Source organism: Molothrus ater, chromosome 28 (assembly GCF_012460135.2).
Source record: "Molothrus ater isolate BHLD 08-10-18 breed brown headed cowbird chromosome 28, BPBGC_Mater_1.1, whole genome shotgun sequence".
Lineage (NCBI taxonomy): Eukaryota > Metazoa > Chordata > Aves > Passeriformes > Icteridae > Molothrus > Molothrus ater.
Window position 1 is genome coordinate 993,388 of NC_050505.2, and position 22,840 is coordinate 1,016,227.

The following is a 22,840-nucleotide window of genomic DNA, read 5'->3' on the forward strand; positions in this document are numbered from 1 at the left end:
CCCCATTCCCATTCTAAGCCCCATTCCCATTCTAAGCCCCATTTCCTGCCTCATTCCCAGCCCCATTCTCATTCCCAGCCCCTGCACCAGTCCCAGCCCCATTCCCTGCCCAATCCTCAGCCCCATTCCCTTTCCCAGCCCCATTCCCAGCACCGCTCTCATTCTCTGTCCCATTCCCAGCCCCAGTCCCATTCCCCTTCTCCTTCCCATTCCCATTCCCTGCCCCATTTCCTGCCTCATTCTCTGCCTCCTTCCCATTCCCAGCCCCATCCCCATCCCCATTCCAGCTCCATCCAGCCGCGCACAGGGCAGGAAATTCCTCTCCTGGGGCCCGTGCTGGTGATCCCTCATTCCCAGCCCCATTCCCTGTCCCCATTTCCATCCCCATTCCCACTCCCATTCCCATTCCAATCCCCATTTCCTTCCCCATCCCCATTCCCATCTCCATCCCCATTCCCTGCCCCAGCCCCATCCCCATTCCCACTCCCATTCCAATCTCCATTTCCTTCCCCATTCCCATTCCCTGCCCCATTCCCATCCCCATTCCCATCTCTATCCCCATTCCCTGCCCCATTCCCATTCCCACTCCCATTCCCCTTCTCATTCTCATTCCCATTCCCCTTCCCATTCCCAGCCCCATTTCCTGCCTCATTCCCATTCCTATCCCCATTCCCAGCCCCAGCCCCATCCCCAGCCCCATCCAGCCACACACAGAGCAGGGAATTCCTCTCCCGTGGCCCAGGCCGGTGGATCCCCCATTCCCAGCCCCATTCCCATTCCCATCCCCATTCCCATTCCCATCCCCATGCCCAGTCTCATTCCCGTCCCCATTCCCGTCCCCATTCCCATTCCCAGTCCCATTCCCAGCCCCATTCCCGTCCCCATTCCCATCCCCATTCCCATCCCCATCCCCATCCCCAGTCTCATCCCCAGTCCCATTCCCGTCCCCATTCCCAGCCCCATTCCCAGTCCCATCCCCAGTCCCATTCCCATCCCCAGCCCCATTCCCATTCCCAATCCCATTCCCATCCCCATTCCCATTCCCAGCCCCATCCAGCCGCACACAGAGCAGGGAATTCCTCTCCCGCGGCCGGTGCCGGTGGATCCCGCGGAGCAATGCTCGGCAGCCGGAGGGAATGGCCGGGTTTATTTTAACCTTTGGGAATGACAGCGATCCCACAGCTGTCAGCGCCGCCAGGCTGCTCCAGCCCCGGCAAATCCGCCCCAAATCCACTCCGGGGCTGCTGAGGGGGAGGCGGGATCTCCATATTCATGGCAGATCTTTGTTCTGCAGGGTGAGAGATCCTCGCTCTGCTCCAGGCAAGCCTTTGCAAGAAGCTCCCGAGATAATTTGCCGGAGTCATCAGGCTCGGGAGCAGGGAGGGGAATTCCGGGATTTCAGGGGCTGGAAACTCCTCGGGGGGAGTCCCCTGTGCATGGGGAGTCCCTGAAGACCCAGCCCCATTCCCAGCCCCATTTCCTGCCTCATTCCCATTCCCAGTCCCATTCCCAGTCCCATTCCCAGTCCCATTCCCAGTCCCAGCCCCATTCCCTGCCCCATTCCAGCCCCATTCGAGCCCCATCCCTGTTCCCATTCCCAGCCCCATTCCCTGCCCCATTCCCAGTCTCAGTCCCAGTCCATTCCCTGCCCCATTCCAGCCCCATCCCTGTTCCCATTCCCTGCCCCATTCCAAGCCCCATTTCCAGCCTCATTCCCATCTCCATTCTCATTCCCCTTCTCATTCCCATTCCAAGCCCCATTTCGTGCCTCATTCCTATTCCCATTCCCATCCCTCAACCTCAAATTTGGAGTTGGGATCTCCCTGCTGGAGATTTCGCAGCTGCTGGGACTCCCATCCCACCACTCTGAGATTTTGGGTGTTTTCCTTCCTCTTTTAATCCTTTTTCCTGCTTTTCCTCCCAGGGAACAGCTCTGTCCCTGCAAGCAAATCCTGGAGTGCTGTTCCCAAAATCCTCAGCTGGGTGTGGGGTGACCTCCAAAGCCTCTTCCCCCCTGGAAATGCCACTTCCCCACCTCCACAGGGCACATCCTGGTCCTGATCCTCCCCTTGGACACTGCCCTGGGGCTGGGAATGAGGGAATGGGGATGGGTCTGGGAATGGGGCAGGGAATGGGACAGAGAATGAGGGAATGGGGTCTGGAATGAGGCAGGGAATGAGGGAATGGGGCCTGGAATGGGCATGAGAATGGGACAGAGAATGAGGGAATGGGAATGGGATTGGGAATGGGAATGAGGGAATGGGGTTGGGAATGAGGGAATGGGGCTGGGAATGAGGGAATGGAGCTGGGAATGGGAATGGGGCAGGAAATGGGACAGAGAATGAGGGAATGGGGCCTGGAATGGGGCTGGGAATGGGACAGAGAATGAGGGAATGGGATTGGGAATGGGATTGGGAATGGGAATGGGATTGGGAATGGGGCTGGCCGCTCCACCTGCTGCAGGGAAGGATTAAAACCCCTCTGAGTCCATTTTTCAGGGACAAAGCCACCCAAGGCAGCGATCCCCACGTTTGCAGAGCAAAGCTTCCAGCAGTGCCTTTGAAGGACTTTTCCCTTTTCAGAGCATTTTCAGTGCCTGTTGTAGCAGGAGCTGAGTGCTGGAAGTTCTCAATGTGTCTCATCCACGAGGCACATTTGGTTTGAATCAAAATCCCATTGCAGCAGGCAGTTGGATTTCCAGCCCGGGATTACGAGTAATTCCAGGTTATTATTAGCAATCACTTTTCATCAGACACTGCAGCTACAAGATGCAGAACAAGCCCAGCAGAAAGACACCGAAATATGGGATTCCTGTTATTTAAAAAAATCAAATTGTGCAATGCAAACCAATCACAATATTATGAGAAATCCTTTACTTTGCCTTCATTTATGTTGCCAGTTCAAGCTCAGGAGAAGACAAAAGTTCACAGAATCATTAAAGCTGGAAAAGCCCTCCAGGATCATCGAGTCCAAACTGTGACTGACCCAGCCCAGAGCTCTGAGTGCCAGGACCAGTTGGACACCTCCAGGGATGGGGACTGCAAACCTCCCTGGGCACCTCTTTCCTATATTTAACAGCCCTTTCCAGGAGGAAATTCCTGCTGATGTCCAGCCTTGCCTCCTCTGGCATAGCCTGAGGCTGTTTCCTCTCCTCCTGTCAATAATTGCCACCTTATGTGGGGCATTCAACAATTGTCCTGTCGATAATTGCCACCTTACATCGGCATTAAACAATCGCAGCTTCTCTGTGACACAGCCAAACCCCCCCTGACTTCCTGCACACAAAGCTGAGATATTAAATCCCTGCAATAATCAGATTTGCAGCAGTTTTCTGCCAGGTTTATGGAGCCTGTAGCCAGATCCAAGTGGCTCTGTCGGGACAGACTCCCAGGTAACTCCGAAATTGCATCCTGCCTTTTGGAACAAGTTCTGACACCCCTGCCCCGGTGCAGCCGGGGTTGTTCACCTGGGCTAAGCAAATTAAAAGGTTCTGCTCGGCCTCTCCCTTACTTTGCTGTTCTCCTGCCGGGTAATTGCAGCTGCTGCCGGCTCCCAGCCCCGGGATGGGGAATCGCATCCCGGCAGCGTGCGGGGACGCGCCGGAGCCATGGCGGGCGGGAGGAGGGGATGGAATTCTGTGGTCGGGCTTAATGTGCACCTGCTGGGGAGCTGGTCCGGCGGGCTGCGAGGGCGGCTGGCCGCGGGCCAGGGCCTCCACACAGCCAGGTTTGATCCCTGGAAATCCTGGAGTGCTTCCCGTGGGGTTGGGAGCACCTTCAAAATCCCAGCGAGCAGGAATCGCCTCACCGTGCTGGACACGGAGGAGTTGTGGATTCCCCGTCCCTGGAAGCCTGGAGGGGACTCGGAGCAGCCCGGGCTGGTGGAAAGGGGCTGGAACGGGATCATCTTCCCGGCCAAAGCACCGGGACAGCCCCTCGGGGTCCCCGCGCTGTCCCCAGCCGCCCCTCGGGGCTTTGGGAAGGGCGGGGGGACCCCGAGGGGAGCTGGGAGGGACGGGAGAGAGCGGGCACCGGGGAAAGGGAGGGGAGGGGAATGCTGCTTCCATGGGAAGGATCAGGGAAATATGGATTGCTGGGCAGGATCGGGATCAGGGAACACTGGGTTTTGGGAAGGGAAGGGAAGGGAAGGGAAGGGAAGGGAAGGGAAGGGAAGGGAAGGGAAGGGAAGGGAAGGGAAGGGAAGGGAAGGGAAGGGAAGGGAAGGGAAGGGAAGGGAAGGGAAGGGAAGGGAAGGGAAGGGAAGGGAAGGGAAGGGAAGGGAAGGGAAGGGAAGGGAAGGGAAGGATCAGGGAGTGCTGGTTTTTGGGAAGGGAAGGATCAGGGAAGGATCAGGGAATGCTGGAGTGATGGGAAGGATCAGGGAGCGCTGGTTTTTGGGAAGAATCAGGGAAGGCTGGCTGTTGGGAAGGGAAGGATCGGGGAAGGATCAGGGAATGCTGGATTGATGGGAAGGGAAGGATCAGGGAATGCTCGTTCGGTGGTAAGGGAAGGATCAGGGAGCTCTGGTTTGCTGGGAAGGGAAGGACCAGGGAAGGATCAGGGAAGGCTGGTTTGTTGGGAAGGATCAGGGAAGGATGAGGGAACCCTGGCTGTTGGGAAGGGAAGGGAAGGATCAGGGAGTGCTGGGTTTTGGGAAGAATCAGAGAAGGCTGGCTGTTGGGAAGGGAAGGATCAGGGAGTACTGGTTTGTTGGGAAGGGAAGGATCAGGGAAGGATCAGGGAATGCTGGATTGATGGGAAGGACCAGGGAGCGCTGGTTTGTTGGGAAGGATCAGGGAAGGATCAAGGAATGCTGTTTTTTGGGAAGGTTCAAGGAACGCTGGTTTGCTGGGAAGGATCAGGGAGCACTGGCCACAGGCAGCAGCCACGCAGGGCGCTCCGCAGGCAGGACGGGCCATGCCGTGCCGTGCCGTGCCATGCCGTGCCATGCCAGGCCGGGCCATGCCGTGCCATGCCGTGCCGTGCTATGCTGTGCCGTGCCATGCCGTGCCAGGCCATGCCGTGCCGGGCCATGCCAGGCCATGCCGTGCCGTGCCGGGCCATGCCGTGCCGTGCTATGTTGTGCCAGGCCATGCCGTGCCGGGCCATGCCATGCCATGCCGTGCCAGGCCATGCCGTGCCAGGCCATGCCAGGCCATGCCATGCCGTGCTATGCTGTGCCGTGCCGTGCCGTGCCATGCCGGGCCATGCTGGGCCATGCCGTGCCGGGCCATGCCGTGCCGTGCTATGCCATGCCGGGCCATGCCAGGCCATGCCATGCTATGCTGTGCCAGGCCATGCCGGGCCATGCCGTGCCGTGCCAGGCCGTGCTATGCTGTGCCAGGCCATGCCGGGCCATGCTGTGCCGTGCCAGGCCATGCCATGCCGGGCCGTGCTATGCCATGCCGGGCCATGCCAGGCCATGCCGTGCCGTGCCGTGCCGTGCCATGCCGGGCCATGCCAGGCCATGCCATGCCGTGCCATGCTGTGCCATGCCGTGCCGGGCCATGCCGTGCCGTGCCAGGCCGTGCCATGCCGGGCCGGGCCATGCTGTGCCGTGCCATGCCGTGCCAGGCCATGCCGTGCCAGGCCATGCTGGGCCATGCCGTGCAGTGCCGTGCCGGGCCATGCCAGGCCATGCTATGCTGTGCCGGGCCATGCCATGCCGTGCTATGTTGTGCCATGCCGGGCCGAGCCGTGCCCTTGCTGCCGGGGCGGTGCAGTTGCTCACGTCCCTCCGGAGCGCGGGGGTCCCGGCTGGGAAAGGGGGCATAAAGGTGGGAAGGATCCAGTTACACAATGGGAGGGAAGCGGGGCCGCCCTCGCAGCCGTTCCCAGCCGGGAGCAGCTGAGCAGAAAGGCCGGGGGAGGAGGGGGGGTCACTGACTTTAGGTCCCCCTTTCTCTTTTTCTTCGTTTCTTTTCTTGTCCCCCTCGATTTTTTTGAGGGAGGTTGGATAAAAATCTTAACACCTTGGGAATAGAGGAACAGTGGCACAAAAGGCCGGGCTGTGCAATTTAATAGGGGCTGTGAAAGGGACTGGAAAGAAGGGGGGGATCCTCCCAGGGCTAACAGTGCCTTTCTTTTTTCTCTTTCCACGCACCAGCCAGGAAAAGAAACCCTCCAGCGTTTCACCTCCAAGGGAAGCCACGGGGAAAATCTTCCAGCAGGTTGTGCCAAGCTCTCAGGAATAAATAGGGAAACTTTTTCTTTTGGTTTTTGGGTTTTTTTTAATGAGCTCCCTAGGCTGCAAAGCAGCTGTCACCTGAGACAGGGAGGAAGGAAGGTTTGTAGGGAAAACCTTATCCCATAATGGGTGTTCTTGTATCCCTAAACCTTCTAACAACAGTTTTGAAAGGCATGGCCCTTGAATGAGCCAGCCGCTGCTTTTGGGGCAGTGGTTCCATCTCTGGCTGCTCCTTTTTTCCTTCAAAACCTGGGACAAGACTGAAGCCAAGCTCCTCTGCCACCAAACTCCTGGAAATCCCACAGCGAGGGCAGAGTGGAAGTTTCCAGGGAATTTTGAGCCCTTGCTGCTTTCAATATGCAAAAGAAAAAATGCAAATGTGCTTTGGTGGCACAGGACTCCAAGGTCTTGGGCAGAAATTTGCTTGTACGAGTCCCCTGCCAAATTTGACAGCAGCTCAGAGCAGGTCCCCCACTCCTGAAATCATCCCCCCACTCTTTTAGAGCAAAATATTCCAAGTTCTTCCTCCACGGGGTCCTTTTGGAGCCTCCTCAGAGTTCCCCTGGTGTTTTAATATTTGTGTCCTGATCCAGCACCACTCACGGGGTCACCATGCCCATGAACCAAACTGGGCCTCACTCACCTCCTGTTCCTGCTGCTGGTCATGAAAACAGGCAGCAGGTACAAATATCAAATATGGCCCTAAAGGAGCAAATCCCTGGGAAAATTGTAGGAGAAAGAACAGAAAATGTGCTGGGATAATCTCAGGGTCCTCTTGGCTCAATTCCTCCCCACACTTGGGCTCCCCTGGGTGTGGATGGGCTCCTGGGGAGGGCCAGGCCAACCTGGCTGGGTCTGCAGCCTCAAAAAGCCAAAAAAAAACCCCAAAAAGCCAAAAAAGCCAAGTGGGAATGTTCATACTGGGGGTGGAGGGATTGAGCTGGGAGTCTGCAATCCAATGGAGAGGAGAGGAGAGGAGAGGAGAGGAGAGGAGAGGAGAGGAGAGGAGAGGAGAGGAGAGGAGAGGAGAGGAGAGGAGAGGAGAGGAGAGGAGAGGAGAGGAGAGGAGAGGAGAGGAGAGGAGAGGAGAGGAGAGGAGAGGAGAGGAGAGGAGAGGAGAGGAGAGGAGAGGAGAGGAGAGGAGAGGAGAGGAGAGGAGAGGAGAGGAGAGGAGAGGAGAGGAGAGGAGAGGAGAGGAGAGGAGAGGAGAGGAGAGGAGAGGAGAGGAGAGGAAGGCTCTGGAGCCGTGAGTCAGCCCCCATTGAAGTGGCTGCCAGAGTTACTTTTGATTTAATCAGGATCAAACCCTCTGGGATTATTCTCGCTTCCAAACTGGACCGGGGCTCTGAAGTGGAGAAACCACAACGCTTTGTGGGGCTGCTGCTTCTTTTTCTTGATTTTTTTTTTCTTTATTTAATGAATTTGGCTCGGTGTCCCAAACCGGAGCCGAAACCCGAAACCCTCCCGTTTCAGGGCTTTTGGCGAGCGCTCGGAACATCTGGCACAGCTGTTCCTGTGAGCCCCGGGCAGCAGCACAGCCCCGCTCCTGTTCCCGTTCCAAAGGGAGCCGACAGCACCGGGGATGGGGCAGCGCTGCCCGAGCTGGGCTGGCAGCGCCTTCCTGGAGAGAGGGGAGACAGGGATGGGCAGGATCCAGAGGAATCCCATTTTCCCAGGGACGAAAAAGGCAGGAATGGGGTAAAGCGCCAGGCACAGCTTCTGGAGCCCCATGGAAAGAGCCTCCTCCTGCTTCTCTTTAAGTTCTTCCTTATTTTAAATTCAGCTGCCATAAACTCGACTAAATGCCCCAAAATGGGGAGGTTTGCACCTCCATTTGAATGGGATTTGTGGAACTGGTTCATCAAATGGGAATTCTGTGCCTGGATGGATCCATGGATCTATCCAAGCTGGATTTCCTTGCCCGGCACCACAGAGCTGAGTCCTTCCCCTCCCCAGCAAAGATCCTGGGGGTGGCAGAGGGAGCCCCAAACGTGCTCCTGATCCAAATAATCTCAGCTCAGATCAGCCAGGGCTGATCTCGAAATCCTTGGGCTTATTCTAAGCTGCAGGAACTTGTAACTTTTGATCTGGAAATCTTTCTGCACTCACCTTTCCCGATTTCCTCGCAGCTCTAAAGCTTAAGAGCCCTGCTGCACTTTCATCCCTGCAACACCCGGAGCTTTAAATTGTCTCTGGGATGGGGGATAATCAATCCTGCGGCGTGTTAATCCTCATTACGTGCCCATTAGAACCGAGATTGAATCAGGCATTAGGGTGCCTCCTCCCGTTATGAAATCTAAAAAACAGGATTGAGTTTGGAGCAGGGAGAGGGAGGGGGGCGAGGAAAGCCACGAAACACCTAAAACTTGGGGTTTGGGGCGCGAGCAAAGGGTGGAGTGGGTGATTTTCGGGGGGAATGGCGCAGGTGAGGGGAGCCCAGGAGGGTTTGGCGAGGCTCGGGACAGGCAGGGTTGATTTGCATTTGCCTACGTGAGGAGCGCAGGGCTGAGTCCCGGGGCCCGCACGTGCTGGGGCGGGAGGGAGGCAGCGGCAGGGAAAGGTGAGAGCCGGGGCAGGGGCGAGGGATCCCTGCCAGCGCCATCCCCAGCCCCATCCCGAGCCCCTCCGAGCCGCCCCTTCCCCGCTCCCGAGCCCCGGGGATGGGAGCAGCTCTCGGACGGATGGGAGCAGCTTTTCCTCCAGGGCAGGTGATTTTCTGCTGGGGTGGGGGCGCTTTAGGACGGCGCTGTCATTTCCTCGAGCTCCGCGATCCATAGGAAGCGTCCCCCCCCCCCATCCCCTCCCTTTCCCACCGCTCCTCCGAGGATGAACTTTTCGCTCATTGTTCTTTGGCAGGTACTTTTAATGGGCTGGAAAATATTCTTCCTGTGAAGTTGCAGTTTTGCGGGGCTTGAATGAGTCCAGTCCTCCCCTGGCTCTGCCCAGCGCCACCGATTGGCTCCGCAGCCCGGGGGGGACCGATAAGGGCGGCTATAAAACGCTCGCAGCTCCCGGTCCCCCAGCGAGCAGCAGCCAGAGGGGCCACCCGGATCCTCCGCACATCCCTGCGCTCATCCCCGGGCTCGCCAGGATCCTCCCTCCCTCCCTCCTTCCTTCCCTCCCTCCTGCGAGCGAGTATCCAGCTCCACATCTTTGCTCAAGCCGGAGTGGAAGAGGAGAGGCGCACACATCCAAAAAAAAAAAAAAAAAAAAAAAAAAAAGAAACAAAAAAAAAAAAGAAAAAGAAAGAAAGAAAAAAAAGAAAATAATAATAAAAAAAACCAACCCAACCCCACACTTAGCGGAAACTTGTCAAAGAATGCTCCTAAAGTCTGGTTTTCTCCTGCTGCTGCTGATCAGTGCATCCGCATCCTACGAAGCTGAGCAGAATGACTCTGTGAGCCCCAGGAAAGCGCGGGTGGCAGCGCAGAACTCAGGTAACGCCGGCGAGCCGGGCTCGGGGCCGCAGCCCCGCTGCCCTCAACTGTCTCAGATTTCTCTGCTGCTGATTTTTCTTCTTCTTCTTTTTCATTTCCCTCTTTTTTTCCTTCCCCTTATAAACTCACCGGCTGGCAGCACAAATGTTCCTTCCAGGGCTGGAGGAGCTGCTGGTGCAGGGATCTCCTGGAGGAGCCGGGCAGGGAACGCTGCGAGGATGCGATCCGGGCTCTGCCCTCCTCCCGGAGCTCCCCCAGGAGTTCCGTGCACTTTTTATCATTTTTCTTTTCCTGCTTGCATGCGTCCCTCTCGTTCCCCCGGTGCAGCGCTGCTCTGCTCTTAAACCTTTGCTTTTTAGGAAGTTGATGGGATCCGCGGCGCTGGGACTGCCCCATTGTTCTGGAACATCTCTGTTCAAAGAGGGGCAGCCTTGGAGGAATGCATAACCCAGAAAGTGTCACAAACCGATCGCTATCGGGCAGCTGCCGCTGTAAAAATACATCGGTGACATTTTCCAAACTTGCTTCCACAATGGAGAAAAAAAAAAAAATTTTTGCTTTGGCGAGCGAGCCCTGGATGTGAGGACTTTGCCGCTTAGATAACTTGGAGACATTGTCTGGAACAATGGGAATTAAAAATCCGCCTCTACTGTACTGCAAAGATATTAACGCTCCAATTCGGGGCTCATTAGCAGCTGCCTTATTTTAGCTCCGCAAGGCTCTGCGGCGTTGGAGCGGGGTGTTTGCTCCATTTGCTTTTGTATTTGGTTGCTATAGGAACGTGGGGTCTCCCTCTCGCACCGCGCCTGAGACAATCAGAGCTCCGCGCACCCGGACTCTGCTGCGAGCGAAGTTCTAATTGGAACCTGTGGAAAGCTAATTATGGGGCTGGCTCGTGCTGAGGGAGGTTATGAACCGGGGAGGGGATGAATTACCAAATATTCCTCCCTTCAGGCACGTCAGCAGAAGCGCGGAACGACCAGGGGTTAATTGGGGGGATTTTTTAAATATTATTTCTTCTTCTTTTTTTTTTTTTTTTTTTTCGGGAAAATCCCGGTTATAAAGAATTCTCTTCAGGATGCAACTTAGGTTTAATAAGGTGCGTTCTCTCGCAGTAAAGGCTCCCTTTTCGCACACCTCGGGGCTGGATGGGGGACCCTGGCCTCGCATTTCTTCCCCAAGAATGTCTGGTAATATGAGCTGCAGCGGCAGCGAACGTGCCTTGCCCGTTCATTGGGAGGGGACAGATGTTCGGCTCGCCCAGAAAGGTTAATCCCGGCTAATTTCAGGGCAATCATGTGGCAATTCTGCTGATTCATTGTTAAAATGCACTGGATGCGCTCTGAGAAAGCCGGGATGACACGGACACCCTCGTGCTCAGCCGCGCCGCTGCCTCCGGGCTTTATTCATCCCCGCAGCGGCGCTACCTGAACTTTCTCTGCCCAAATTCCCCTTCCCCTCCCCAGTCTCAGCAAAAATGACCTTTTCTGGCTACGCCCGCGAGCTCCCAGGGCAGTTTTAGCTCCAAGGTGCTGGATCGAGTCCTTTTGGGTGCTGAGAATGGACTCTCGAGCTCAAATCTTCTTTCTAGGGAATTCAGGCATTGTAGAAAAGCACAAATGCCTCCCAATAAGTGCAGTTTCCTGCCACCTTGTTGGCATTTGCCAACGCTTCCATCTCATTTTCCAGTGGTTTTGTGAGCCAAGGCTGCTCCCCAAGGAAGAGACCTCAGCCCCCAGAGCTTTCCATGGGCCCATCCTCATCATCCCTGCTCCTTCCTTAGAGGGACTTGGGATAAAGACGTGAATGCCTGGAGAGAGAATGAGGTTGGGATGGACATTTGGGTCCCCATCTAAGCAAGGACTGTGAGGTGCTGCCTCTTTTAATCCATGTGTGACCCTCGAGGTCTTTGGTACCTGGAATTCCTGTTCTTTGGGGCATTGGTCGTGTCTTTAGAGAATCCTGGAATTGTAGAATCCTGGAATTGTAGAATCCTGGAATTGTAGAATCCTGGAATTACAGAATCATGGAATTGTAGAATCCTGGAATTACAGAATTATGGAATCCTGGAATGGTTTGGGTTGGAAAGGGACCTTAAAGCTCATTCCATCCCCAGCCATGGGCAGAGACACATTCCACTATCCCAGGGTGCTCCAACCTGGCCTGGGACACCTCAGGGGTGGGGAATCCACAGCCTCTCTGGGCACCTTGTCCCAGGGCCTCACTGCCCTCCAAGGAAGGATTTTCTCCCTAATATCTGACCTAAATCTCTCCTCTTTTAGCTTAAGACCAATCCCAGCCGTTCTAGCACTGTGCATATAAAAAGTCGCTCTCTCACTTTTTTATAATCTGCTTTTCTGCACCAGGAGGGGCTCTGAGGGCTGAGGTCCTTCTCTTTCTCTCACTTTTTTATAATCTGCTTTTCTGCACCAGGAGGGGCTCTGAGGTCTCCCTGGAGCCTTCTCTTCTCCAGGAGGAGCCTTCTCTTCTCCAGCTGCTCCATCTCTTGTCCCAGGCAGATTTTGGGGTCTCAGACAGGCTCTGAGCCTGGCTGCGCTGCCGGAGCAGGATTTGGCCGCGGGCAGGGCTCACTCTCCATGCGCTGATGTTCCTGTGCCTCTCTGTCCCACAGCCGAGGTGGTTCGGTGCCTGAACAGCGCCCTCCAGGTGGGCTGCGGAGCCTTCGCCTGCCTGGAGAACTCCACGTGCGACACGGACGGGATGTACGACATCTGCAAATCCTTCCTCTACAGCGCTGCTAAATTCGACACTCAGGTACGGCCCGGGCACCACGGGAATCAAACCCGGCCGGGAATCAAACGTGGCCGAGAATGAGTCAAATCTGGCCTAGAAAAAATAAAACCCGGCCGAAAATAAAACCCGGCCGAGAATAAATGGGAGCCGCCTTTTCATGGCCCGGACAAGCCCTGCGGGTTCTAACGCACGTGCAGAGCGCTCCGCTCAGTGCCTGCCTTCATTTAAGCTGTGCTTTGGGCAGGATTAACCCTCCCCTCCCTGCAGCCCTTCCTGCTGCTGCTCTCAGCCCCATTCCTGGCTCCAAGCGCGTCCTCCAGGGCTCTTTTTCCACCCGCTCCCTGCTCCGGGTGAGGACTTGGCACGGAGGGTGCCGCGGGGTGGAGAGCAAGGTTTCCTCTCCAGGAGGAAATAGAAATGTTCTTCTAACAAAATAAATCTCCTGACTGTGTGACCTGGCACAGGGCTGGGCTTTGACTTGGAAGGGTTTGGGTCTGGGAATGCACGGCCAGACTGGGGCTGCAGGGAGAATAAACGGGACAATATTGGAGGGCTGGGCTCTGCCAAAATCCTTTTCCCTCTGTGCTTTCCTCCCAAAATTCACACAGCCCCTTTTTCCCCGTGCTCCTGCTCCCAAGGACAGATTTAAAAGATCCTAAAGGCTCTTGAGGTCTGAACCGGGAGTGTTAAACTGCTGGCATTAAATTGATGTTGATCTGTGGGGCAGAGCTGCTCCATCTCTGGTCCTGGCACTTCCAGGCTGAAGATTCCCACTGCCTAAATCCTTTGGGAATGGGAGTTCAGAGCATCCAAATTGCTGAGAGTGACAACTCTGCAGTAATCAGGAGCGTTCAAATCCCATTCCCTGCCTGTCTGTAATTGCAGGAGGGTAATTAGCACAGCCAGGTCTGGTGGAGTATCCATAACACTTCTCCTTCCTTTGGATTCTGTTAAAAACAGGTTAGAAACTGTTGTAAAATAGTTGCTAGATCGTTAAGCACGTGCTGCTAGTTTGGTTATTCTATTGTAAAAGGGGTTAAAAGGAGAGCTGTAAGGAATCCAGTACTCAAGGTACCATGACACACCTCAGTAAAACGCACCACGAGCCAGCCTGGACAGAACTCTAATGGCCAATCAAGGCCTAAAACCTTCATGTAAATGAAGGATCCAAACAGAAACCAATCCAGAGGGACAAAAAACAGGATAAAAAGGGGCTCCTGACCCACTGAATTGTGCTGCTCCATCTGGGACATCGGGGCCATCCCTGCTGAGCAGCCCCAGCGCCGGCGCTGCAGCATCCTCGAGGGAGCGCTCCTGTCCCTGTCCCATTCCCATTCCCATCCCCATTCCCATCCCCATTCCCATTCCCTGCCCCATTCCCTGCCCCATTCCCAGCCCCATCCTCATTCCAATTCCCCTTCTCATTTCCATTCCCATCCCCATTCCCATTCCCATCCCCAATTCCCATTCCCATCCCCATTCCCATTCCCATTCCCGTCCCCATTCCCATTCCCCTTCCCCTTCTACATTCCCATTCCCACAGGCCCCCTTGCTTTAGGCCTTTCTTTTTTCTTATAATAAAAGCTGAAATCACTTTAGCACCGGGAGCCTGCTCTCGTTTTTATCAGATTCCCTGGCATTCAGCTGAAGTTGGTTTTCCTTCCGTTGGCAGGGAAAAGCGTTTGTGAAGGAGAGCCTGAAGTGCATCGCCAACGGGGTGACGTCCAAGGTGTTCCTGGCCATCCGCAGGTGCTCCACGTTCCAGAGGATGATCTCGGAGGTGCAGGAGGAGTGCTACAGCAAGCTGGACCTGTGCGGCATCGCCCGCCGCAACCCCGAGGCCATCACCGAGGTGGTGCAGCTCCCAAACCACTTCTCCAACCGGTACGGAATGGGGAACTCCCGGGATCCGGAGGGGAACTGTGGGGCAGCAACCACAGGGGATGGGGCATGAACCTGTGCAGGTCCTGGGACGTCTCAGCCCAGGAACGCTCCCTGCCTCTGCAGACCCTGCCCAGCCTCAGCAGCATTCTCCCTGCTCTGTTGGGGAAATAAATGCATTTCCCTTCTGGGGAAAATACATTTCCCTTTTGGGGAAAATACATTCCCCTCTTGGGGAAAATACATTTCCCTTTTGGGGAAAATACATTTCCCTTTTTAGGAAAATACATTTCCCTTTTGGGGAAATAAATGCATTTCCCCTTTTGGGGAAAATACATTTCCCTTTTTAGGAAAATACATTTCCCTTTTGGGGAAAATACATCTCCCCTTCTGGGGAAAATACATTCCCCTTTTGGGGAAAATACATTTCCCTTTTGGGGAAATAAATGCATTTCCCCTTTTGGGGAAAATACATTTCCCTTTTTAGGAAAATACATTTCCCCTTCTGGGGAAAATACATTTCCCTTTTGGGGAAAATACATTCCCCTTTTGGGGAAAATACATTCCCCTCTTGGGGAAAATACATTTCCCTTCTGGGGAAAATACATTTCCCCTTCTGGGGAAAATACATTTATTTTCCTTTTTGGGAAAACATACTTGTTGTTCATTTTGGGAAATATATTTATTCCCCTTTCAGGGAAAATTCCTTTGTTTTCCTTTGTGGAAAAACACACTTGTTTTTCATTTCAGGAAATACACGCATTTTTCTTTCAGGGAAAATACATTTCTTTCCCCTTTTGGGAAAATTCATTTATTTTCCTTTTTGGGAAAATACACTTGTTGTTCATTTTGGGAAATACACGCATTTCCCTTTCTGGGAAAAAATATTTCTTTCCCATTCTGGGAAAATATATTTATTTCCATTTTTGGGGAAAATATATTTATTTTCCCTTTTTGGGAAAATTCCTTTATTTTCCTTTTTGGGAAATACATTTATTTCCCCTTTTGGGAAAATTCCTTTATTTTCCTTTTTGGGAAAATAAATTTGTTGTTCATTTTGGGAAATACACATATTTCCCTTTCTGGGCAAATACGTCTTTTTCCCTTTTTGGGGAATACATTTATTTCTCTTATTTATTTCCCTTTTTGGGAAAACACACTTGATTTGCATTTTGGGAAATACACATATTTCCCTTTCTGGGCAGACACATTTATTTCTCCTTTTGGGAAATCCATTTAAAGGCATTTCCAGAGGAGAATCATAAAATTATCCAGACGTCCCTCACTCCAAAGCCTGGAGCTTGTTTAAATGTTAATTTTATTTTGTTTGGGTGCCCTGTAATGGTCAATGATCCCAACCAGGTTGATTAATTTGGCATGTCTGGCACATTGAGTTGCTCAGGGAATCATGGAATGGTTTGGGTGGGAAGGGACCTTAAACCCCATCTCATCCCACCCCTCCAAGCACAGGGACACCTTCCCCTGTCCCAGGCTGCTCCAAGCCCTGTCCAGCCTGGCCTTCTCCATCCATTGCCATCATTCCCCTCTCCTGATTATGGGACCTCCTGAGCAGCTCCAGCCACAACCTCTTTCCATGGTAGCACTTTCTTCTCCTGCTTTTGGGTTTTGTGGGGTGGTTTGAGCTCCTTTTGCACCGTGGTGCCAGCTCCTGGTGACCAAACCATGCAGAATTTTGTAAATCCCGACTTAAACGTGTTCACAGCCATCCCCTTCCTGGGGCTCATTTGGCACTGGGAAGTGAATCCTTGTCCTCCAGAATCCTTGTCCTCCAGAATCCTTGTCCTTCAGTACCTGGTCCTTCAGAATCCTTGTCCTTCAGAATCCTTGTCCTTCAGAATCCTGGTCCTTCAGAATCCTTGTCCTTCAGAATCCTGGTCCTCCAGAATCCTTGTCCTCCAGAATCCTTGTCCTTCAGAATCCTTGTCCTTCAGAATCCTTGTCCTCCAGAATCCTTGTCCTCCAGGTCACCACACTGCGACAAAACCCAGGGAAAACGAATGGAGCTGTTGCTGCTCATTTGTGGTCCCTGGGGAGTCCCCTAAGCTGAGCGTTCACTGGTAGCAGCAGGCAGGCAAGGAGACCCCACATGGCTTCTGGGGGTGCTAATTATTGGGGGTGCTAATTATTGGGGGTGCTAATTATTGGGGGTCCCATCCCTGGGAGCAGCATGGTTTGTGAGGGAGAAGGGGGAAAGAGGGAGAGAGGGAGAGCCCAGGGAGAAAAGGGCCAAGAGCAATCTCTGGTCTCCCTCACAGAGCTTAACAGGGAGATTCAAAGTGGGCACAGAATAAGCCTTGGGCCAGTGGGATTTCAGATCCATGATATTCCAGGGGAGGATCAGGCTTGGAATAATGAGGGGTGAGACAGAGCACACCATTTAACTAACATGTGACACCACAATTCACCCTTTTTTTGTTAGAAAGAAAAGATCAAGAGAAATAAGTGCCAAGAGAGCCTCTGTGGTCTCCCCCCAGAGTTTAACAGGGAGATTCAAAGTGGGTGCAGAATAAGCCTTGGGCCAGTGGGATTACAGATCCATGATATTCCAGGGGAGAATCAGGCGTGGGATAAAGCCCACATTTTTGAGGGCTGAGACACAGCACACCATTAAACTAAAATGTGACACCACAAGGAGCCAGCACCCCTGATCCTGTATAACCCCCCTGTGCCAACCCCCTGTTCCTCATCTCTGCTGTCCTGGTTTGAAAAGGAAGTGAGGTTTTTTTGGAGTTTGTCGTCAAATCAATCAGTGCTGAGATTTGAATATTGGCACCTGCTGTGGCCACTGAGGACATGGATGGGCCTCTGAGAACAGAGGGGTTAAAAGCAGAGAACTCCCAGGGGAACTTTCTCTTGGTTCTGGTAGGTTGAAGAGGTCAGAGCTCCTGCTTTGCTCCATTTCTGGTCACATCTCACAGCAGACACTAGGGAGAATATATTTCATGGGGGCAGTGGCATTGTCAAACCTGGGGACAGCCTGGGGCTCTCCCTGCTCTGCTTTGGGGCTGTCCCCTGTCCCTGTGGGAATGTCACACTGCTGCCTGGCACCTTCCCCTGGGCAGCACTGCCCTGTCCCCTGTCCTTGCTGCTCACAGGGATGGCAGTGTCACACCTGGCACCTTCCCCTGAGCAGCGCTGCCCTGTCCCCTGTCCCTGTAGGGATGGCAGTGTCACACCTGGCACCTTCCCCTGGGCAGTGCTGCCCTGTCCCCTGTCCCTGTAGGGATGGCAGTGTCACACCTGGCACCTTCCCCTGGGCAGTGCTGCCCTGTCCCTGCAGGGATGGCAATGTCACACCTGGCACCTTCCCCTGGGCAGCGCTGCCCTGTCCCCTGTCCCCTGTCCCTGCAGGGATGGCAATGTCACACCTGGCACCTTCCCCTGGGCAGCGCTGCCCTGTCCCCTGTCCCCTGTCCCTGCAGGGATGGCAGTGTCACACCTGGCACCTTCCCCTGGGCAGTGCTGCCCTGTCCCCATCCTCCAAGGACAAGGGACACAGGGAGCTTCGGGGCTGCTGCAGTCACGCTGCAGGGCAGGGATTTCTTGCTCCCAGTCCTGGAACAATCAGTGCTGAGTCTTGTGATTGGGATAAAAGGGACCTTTTGGAGCAGTTGGAGTAAATAACCCCAGAACTGGAGTGCAAACAGAGCACTGGGTCCTGCTGGCCGTGGCCTCAGCTCCTCCGGGGTTGCCTTGGCTGGATCCAGGAGCATCCCAAACCTCCAGACCTGTCCCAGGACAGGTGTGCAGGTGATTAATACATTTTATGTTGCATCAACCAGCATAAATGTATTCAGAGAATCCCAGAATATCCAGAACTGGAAGGGACAGACCCACAAGGATCATGGAGATCCATTTCCTATCACAGAAAGCTCTCTTGTAGATGGAGATAATTTTTTTCCTTGTCTATCCAGAAAATGGCAACATTGGGAGGGCAAAATTATACTGGGGGGAGTAAAGATGAAACTTGTGTAGCAAATTTGGGGGGAAATTGGAACCTTTGAAAGAGGATTTCTGGAGGACTGGGAGAGGAGCAGGCAGCTCTGTGGAGGCCCAGGTTAAACTGATGGGCTGGGCACACCAGCAGAAAGAAAAAACCTTTTCTTTCCATGTCCTCCTTTGGAAGGGGACATGGGGACACTTGGGCAGTGCTCCTCTGAGAGCCCTGGAGCCTCTCCCGCGGCACAGGCAGCTCCTCCCCAGTCCAGCAGAGGATATTGTGACACGCTGAGGAACAAAGGCCGCAGGATTTCCCAGCCCCGAGGTGAGGCTGAGGGCTCCGGGAGCATCCTGCTTTCCCAGCCCCGGGATCACGTTGTGCCACTTGGCCCGGCCCCAGGGGAAGTCGTTAAAGGTCATTGCATCCTCCTGCCATCCCATCTGGGGCAGGAGCAGCAGGGGAGGGAAATCTCTGCTCACAGCCCGGCTCTGAGGGCTCTGGGAAGGTGTCCCAGTGTGGAAGGCACGGGGCTGGACGGGCTCTGTGCCTGGCCCTGGTTTAAGCTGGGCCTGTGGCTGGCTCGGCTTTGCTGATCTCCAGTTCAGACGCCGCTCCCAGCCCTGCTGAGCCGGGCTCAGAGCGAGCCAGAGCCTGGTCCTTTTGTGCAGCTCAGGCTCTGACCTCACCTGACCTCCCCTGGCTGCTCCAAAGGCCGGGGCTGAGGGTTGGGAAAGGATTGTGAATGGGAACTCTCATTTCCCTCTTCCTTCCCCTCCTCCACCTGCAGGTTGTTCTCCTCTCTGCTCCTGTGGAAAAATGTCACCGTGACCTTAAAGTGCTTAAAATGAGTTCCTTTCAGGCAGAAATCCCAGCCAGTGTGGGACTGCTGCCCTTTTTCCCAACTTTGTCTCCCTGGGAAGATGTTCCCTGGCACAGGTAGGTGCCAGGTGCTCTCCCAGCCCTGCTCCTGGGGGAGCATTCCTGGGGGAATTCTCAGCAGGGCTGGGATGCAGAGCAGCACCCCTTCCTGGCTGTCAGCATAGGAGTCAGGCCTGGGTAAAAAGGGACCTGGACTCCCAAGGCATTCACAGAAAGTTAATTCCATTTATTGAGAAACCCGTTGCTTTTTATACCCTAGTTCACCACAGGTGGACCTGATTGGTCCTTTAATTCAAACACCATCACCACTGGCTAATTAACAATTTATAAACCATTTATAACAATCTTATGATTGTTATATACCCATTTATAAACAATCTTATGAGAATAACAAGAAAACAGATATTAGAGAAACAACACCTGCAGGTTGTTTTTAATAATTGGCTATCACTGTTTATCTCCAGCTCCCCAAAGCTTCCCAGGGTGATTCTTCTGGGAAAATTTATTTAGCTTCTCTCTTTCTCTTTCTCTTTCTCTTTCTCTTTCTCTTTCTCTCAGGAGCTGCCACCACACCTGGCTGCTCCTTGGACAAGGAATTTGTGCCCAGGGCTGCTGGGAGGGGAAGGTGCAGCTGGAGGCAGGGGAAGGCTCGCTTGGGGTTCTGTGCATGGTGGGCTGGAAGTGAGCAGAGATTGTCCCAAGGATCTGTCCCCAGGGAGCACAGGGATCTGCCAGGCTTGGGCTGGGCTGCTTCTCCCCCTTCTGGTCCCTGTAAGGGCTGTGCAGGGAAAGGGACAGGAGGGACAGAGGGAATGGTGCCACAGGGATGGATCAGTCGTGGCTCTGCCTCGGAGCAGAGGCCAGGCCAGGCTGGGATCCCAGCAGGATCTGTTGTTGCCAACATCAATTCTTTTCCTTCCCAAAGCTCCAGGAACTCAGGTGTTGAGCAGAGAGTAAACCACACCCTTTAACCCATTCCTAATCTCTCAGCTCCTTGTTTTACCTTCCCAATCCACCAGGACCACTCCAAACCCACCGTGCTCACCCCTCACCTCCCAGAGCTGGGGACCCTGCTGCTTTAGGGCAATTCAATCAGAATTTTGGCCATGGTGTTCCTCCCCTGTGCCAGGGGCACAGCACCTCCATAGCCAGGGTGTGGGGTGGGTGCTCTGGGAGCCCTCAGCCTCACCTCAGGGCTGGGAAATCCTGCTGCTTTTGTTCCTCAGTGTGTCACAATATCCTCTGCTGGGCTGGGGAGGAGCTGCCTGTGCCTCGGGAGAGGCTCCAGGGCTCTCAGAGGAGCACGGCCAGCGCTGCCCAAGTGTCCCCATGTCCCCCTCCAAAGGAGGACATGGAAAGAAAAGGTTTTTTCTTTCTGCTGATGTGCCCAGCCCATCAGTTTAACCTGGGCCTCCACAGAGCTGCCTGCTCCTCTCCCAGTCCTCCAGAAATCCTCTTTCAAAGGTTCCAATTTCCTCCCCCCAAATTTCCTTGGGGGAAAGACAAGTTTCATCTTTACTCTCCCCAGTATAATTTTGCCTTCCCAATGTTGCCATTTTCTGGATAGACAAGGAAAAAAATTATCTCCATCTACAAGAGAATTTCTGTGATAGGAAATAGATCTCCATGATCCTTTCCCAACCTTAAAAATTCTGCCGCAACACCGTCAGAAATCAATTCCAAACATGCTCTGGCTGAGTTAAAAACCCTGATTCCTGCAGTTTTGTCACCTGGCTGGGCAATATCCTGATTTCCTGCTGGGCTGGCTCACCCCCAAGCAGGCAGCACAGGCCAGACAGCTCAATCCTCTTTTGGGGACAGAGTGTCTGAGTACCCAGACTGCTCTTAGCCACAGGCACCCTTAGCAAGCTTAAGGGACATCAGCTCTTTAGTGATTTATCAGCTCTCTTATGATTTCAACTCTTTGCTTGCTAAGGCACCGATGCAGGCCGAGAAGGAGACACGAGAGAGGAGAAGCAGCAGGAGTTCCACAGTGATGTCTTTATTGGGGGGTCTGTGAAGGGTTCCAGCAACAGAACCAGGCTAAACCAGCCCATTCTATAGGGTATAGGGGTATCCAGAATTGTCCAACTGCAGGGGTTCAGGGAAAGTCACCTCTGGGGTTACAGAGAGATAAGCTGGGTCCAAAAGGCGGAAGTGAGGGGCTTCTTTGCTCTTTCACCATGACATGGCATTTACTTTAAGCCTCAGCTCTCCATGGGGCCCTAGCAGGGGCCACACCGTGGGCTAACCAGGTCCCTGTGCTGCAGGTATTACAACAAGCTGGTTCGGAGCCTGCTGGAGTGCGACGAGGACACGGTGAGCACCATCAAGGAGAGCCTGATGGAGAAGCTGGGCCCCAACATGGCCAGCCTGTTCCACCTGCTGCAGAGCGACCACTGCGCCCAGGGCCACCCTCGCGCCGAGCTGCTGCGCAGGAGGCTCTCGGAGCCCCAGAAGCTGAAGCTGCTCCTCAGGAACCTGCGAGGTGAGGGCTCCACAACCGCCCACGCCAAGCGCGGCTCCGCCGAGCACGCCTGACCGGGCCGGGCAGGCCCAGCACGACCAAAGCTGAGGGCTCTGCTCTAGGAGTGCTGCACCCAAAGCCAGTGGACTGTAGGTGTTGTAACCCCCAGGAGCTGGGTTTAGTTCCTCGTTTAGGGCTCGTTTAGTTAGTTCATCTTCTCTGTTCCTCTCCAACAACACTTCTGCATGGGTCTGTGTTCGGTGTCGCGGCTTTCCCGCCAGCCAGACGGCTCTGTCTCTTCTCTTCCCCACACAAAATCTGTTATCCCAAAAAATCTTAGTCTTTAGTAGATCCCTACAGTGGTTGGGCCTTCAGGCACCAAACTCCCAACGTTTGGAGGCTGAGTTTTGTCCCAGACTGTTGTGCTGACACCAGCCAGGCCTGGAGGTTCAGCACCAAGGGGACGAGCTGCTCCTCTCCTGCAGGTGACAAAAGATGCACTAAAAACTCTCACAAATCCTAAAAACATCTGTGGGATTCATGTCATGAATCTGTGCTGGCCATGGACGAGCATGGATGTCACGTTCCTGGTCCTGTAGTGTCACCCTCAGCCCTGATCCTTCCAGCAGAGTGCTGTGAACACGTTTAAGTTGGGATTTACCAAACTCCCTGCATGGTTTAGTCACCAGGGCCTGGCACCATGGTGCAAAATGAGCTCAAACCACCCCACAAAACCCAAAAGCAGGAGAGGGACGTGTTCCACCATGGAAAGAGGTTGTGGCTGCAGCTGGTCAGGAGGTCCCATAGTCGTGCGTTGTATTTCAAAGCTCACATCTCTGTACTGTATTTAACTGCCTGAAGCTTTAAACCAAGCCTAACAGAAACAAAGCCTGTCTTAAGATTAGAGTATTAAAGGCCTTGCTCTAACTGTGGTATAAATAGTGCTAAAATCTGTCTGTACTGTACATAAACTCCACCAGAGTCTGCTTCAAAGGAGCAGAACAGAATAACTTTATTGCCTAAACTGAGTTTTGTAAGTCAGCTCTTTCTTTATTATTATTATTATTATTGTTATTATTGTTATTATTATTATTGTTATTGCTTTCTTTTTCCTGGAAGCAGCACCTCTGTCATAGTCAGGAGTTCACATTCCACTCTGTGGCCTTTTAAGAAAGGAAGAGGGGAAAGGTTTAGGATGGGAATCACAGGACCAGGAACAGCCTTTCAGAGCTGAAATTGAGGCAAAATCCATTAAAAACCCAAGTTCAGGCTGGT

General features: G+C 53.8%; 1 protein-coding gene across 1 annotated transcript; it reads left to right on the plus strand.

The window, feature by feature from the left end:
- The first annotated feature begins 9,101 nt into the window (after window positions 1-9,101).
- On the plus strand, window positions 9,102-22,602 carry STC1 (stanniocalcin 1). Its single transcript, XM_036396682.2, is given in 5 exon segments — window positions 9,102-9,135; window positions 9,138-9,623; window positions 12,256-12,398; window positions 14,050-14,261; window positions 21,369-22,602. Coding segments are annotated over 5 exon segments (1,146 nt in total). The 3' UTR covers window positions 21,640-22,602.
- Window positions 22,603-22,840: the final 238 nt, after the last annotated feature.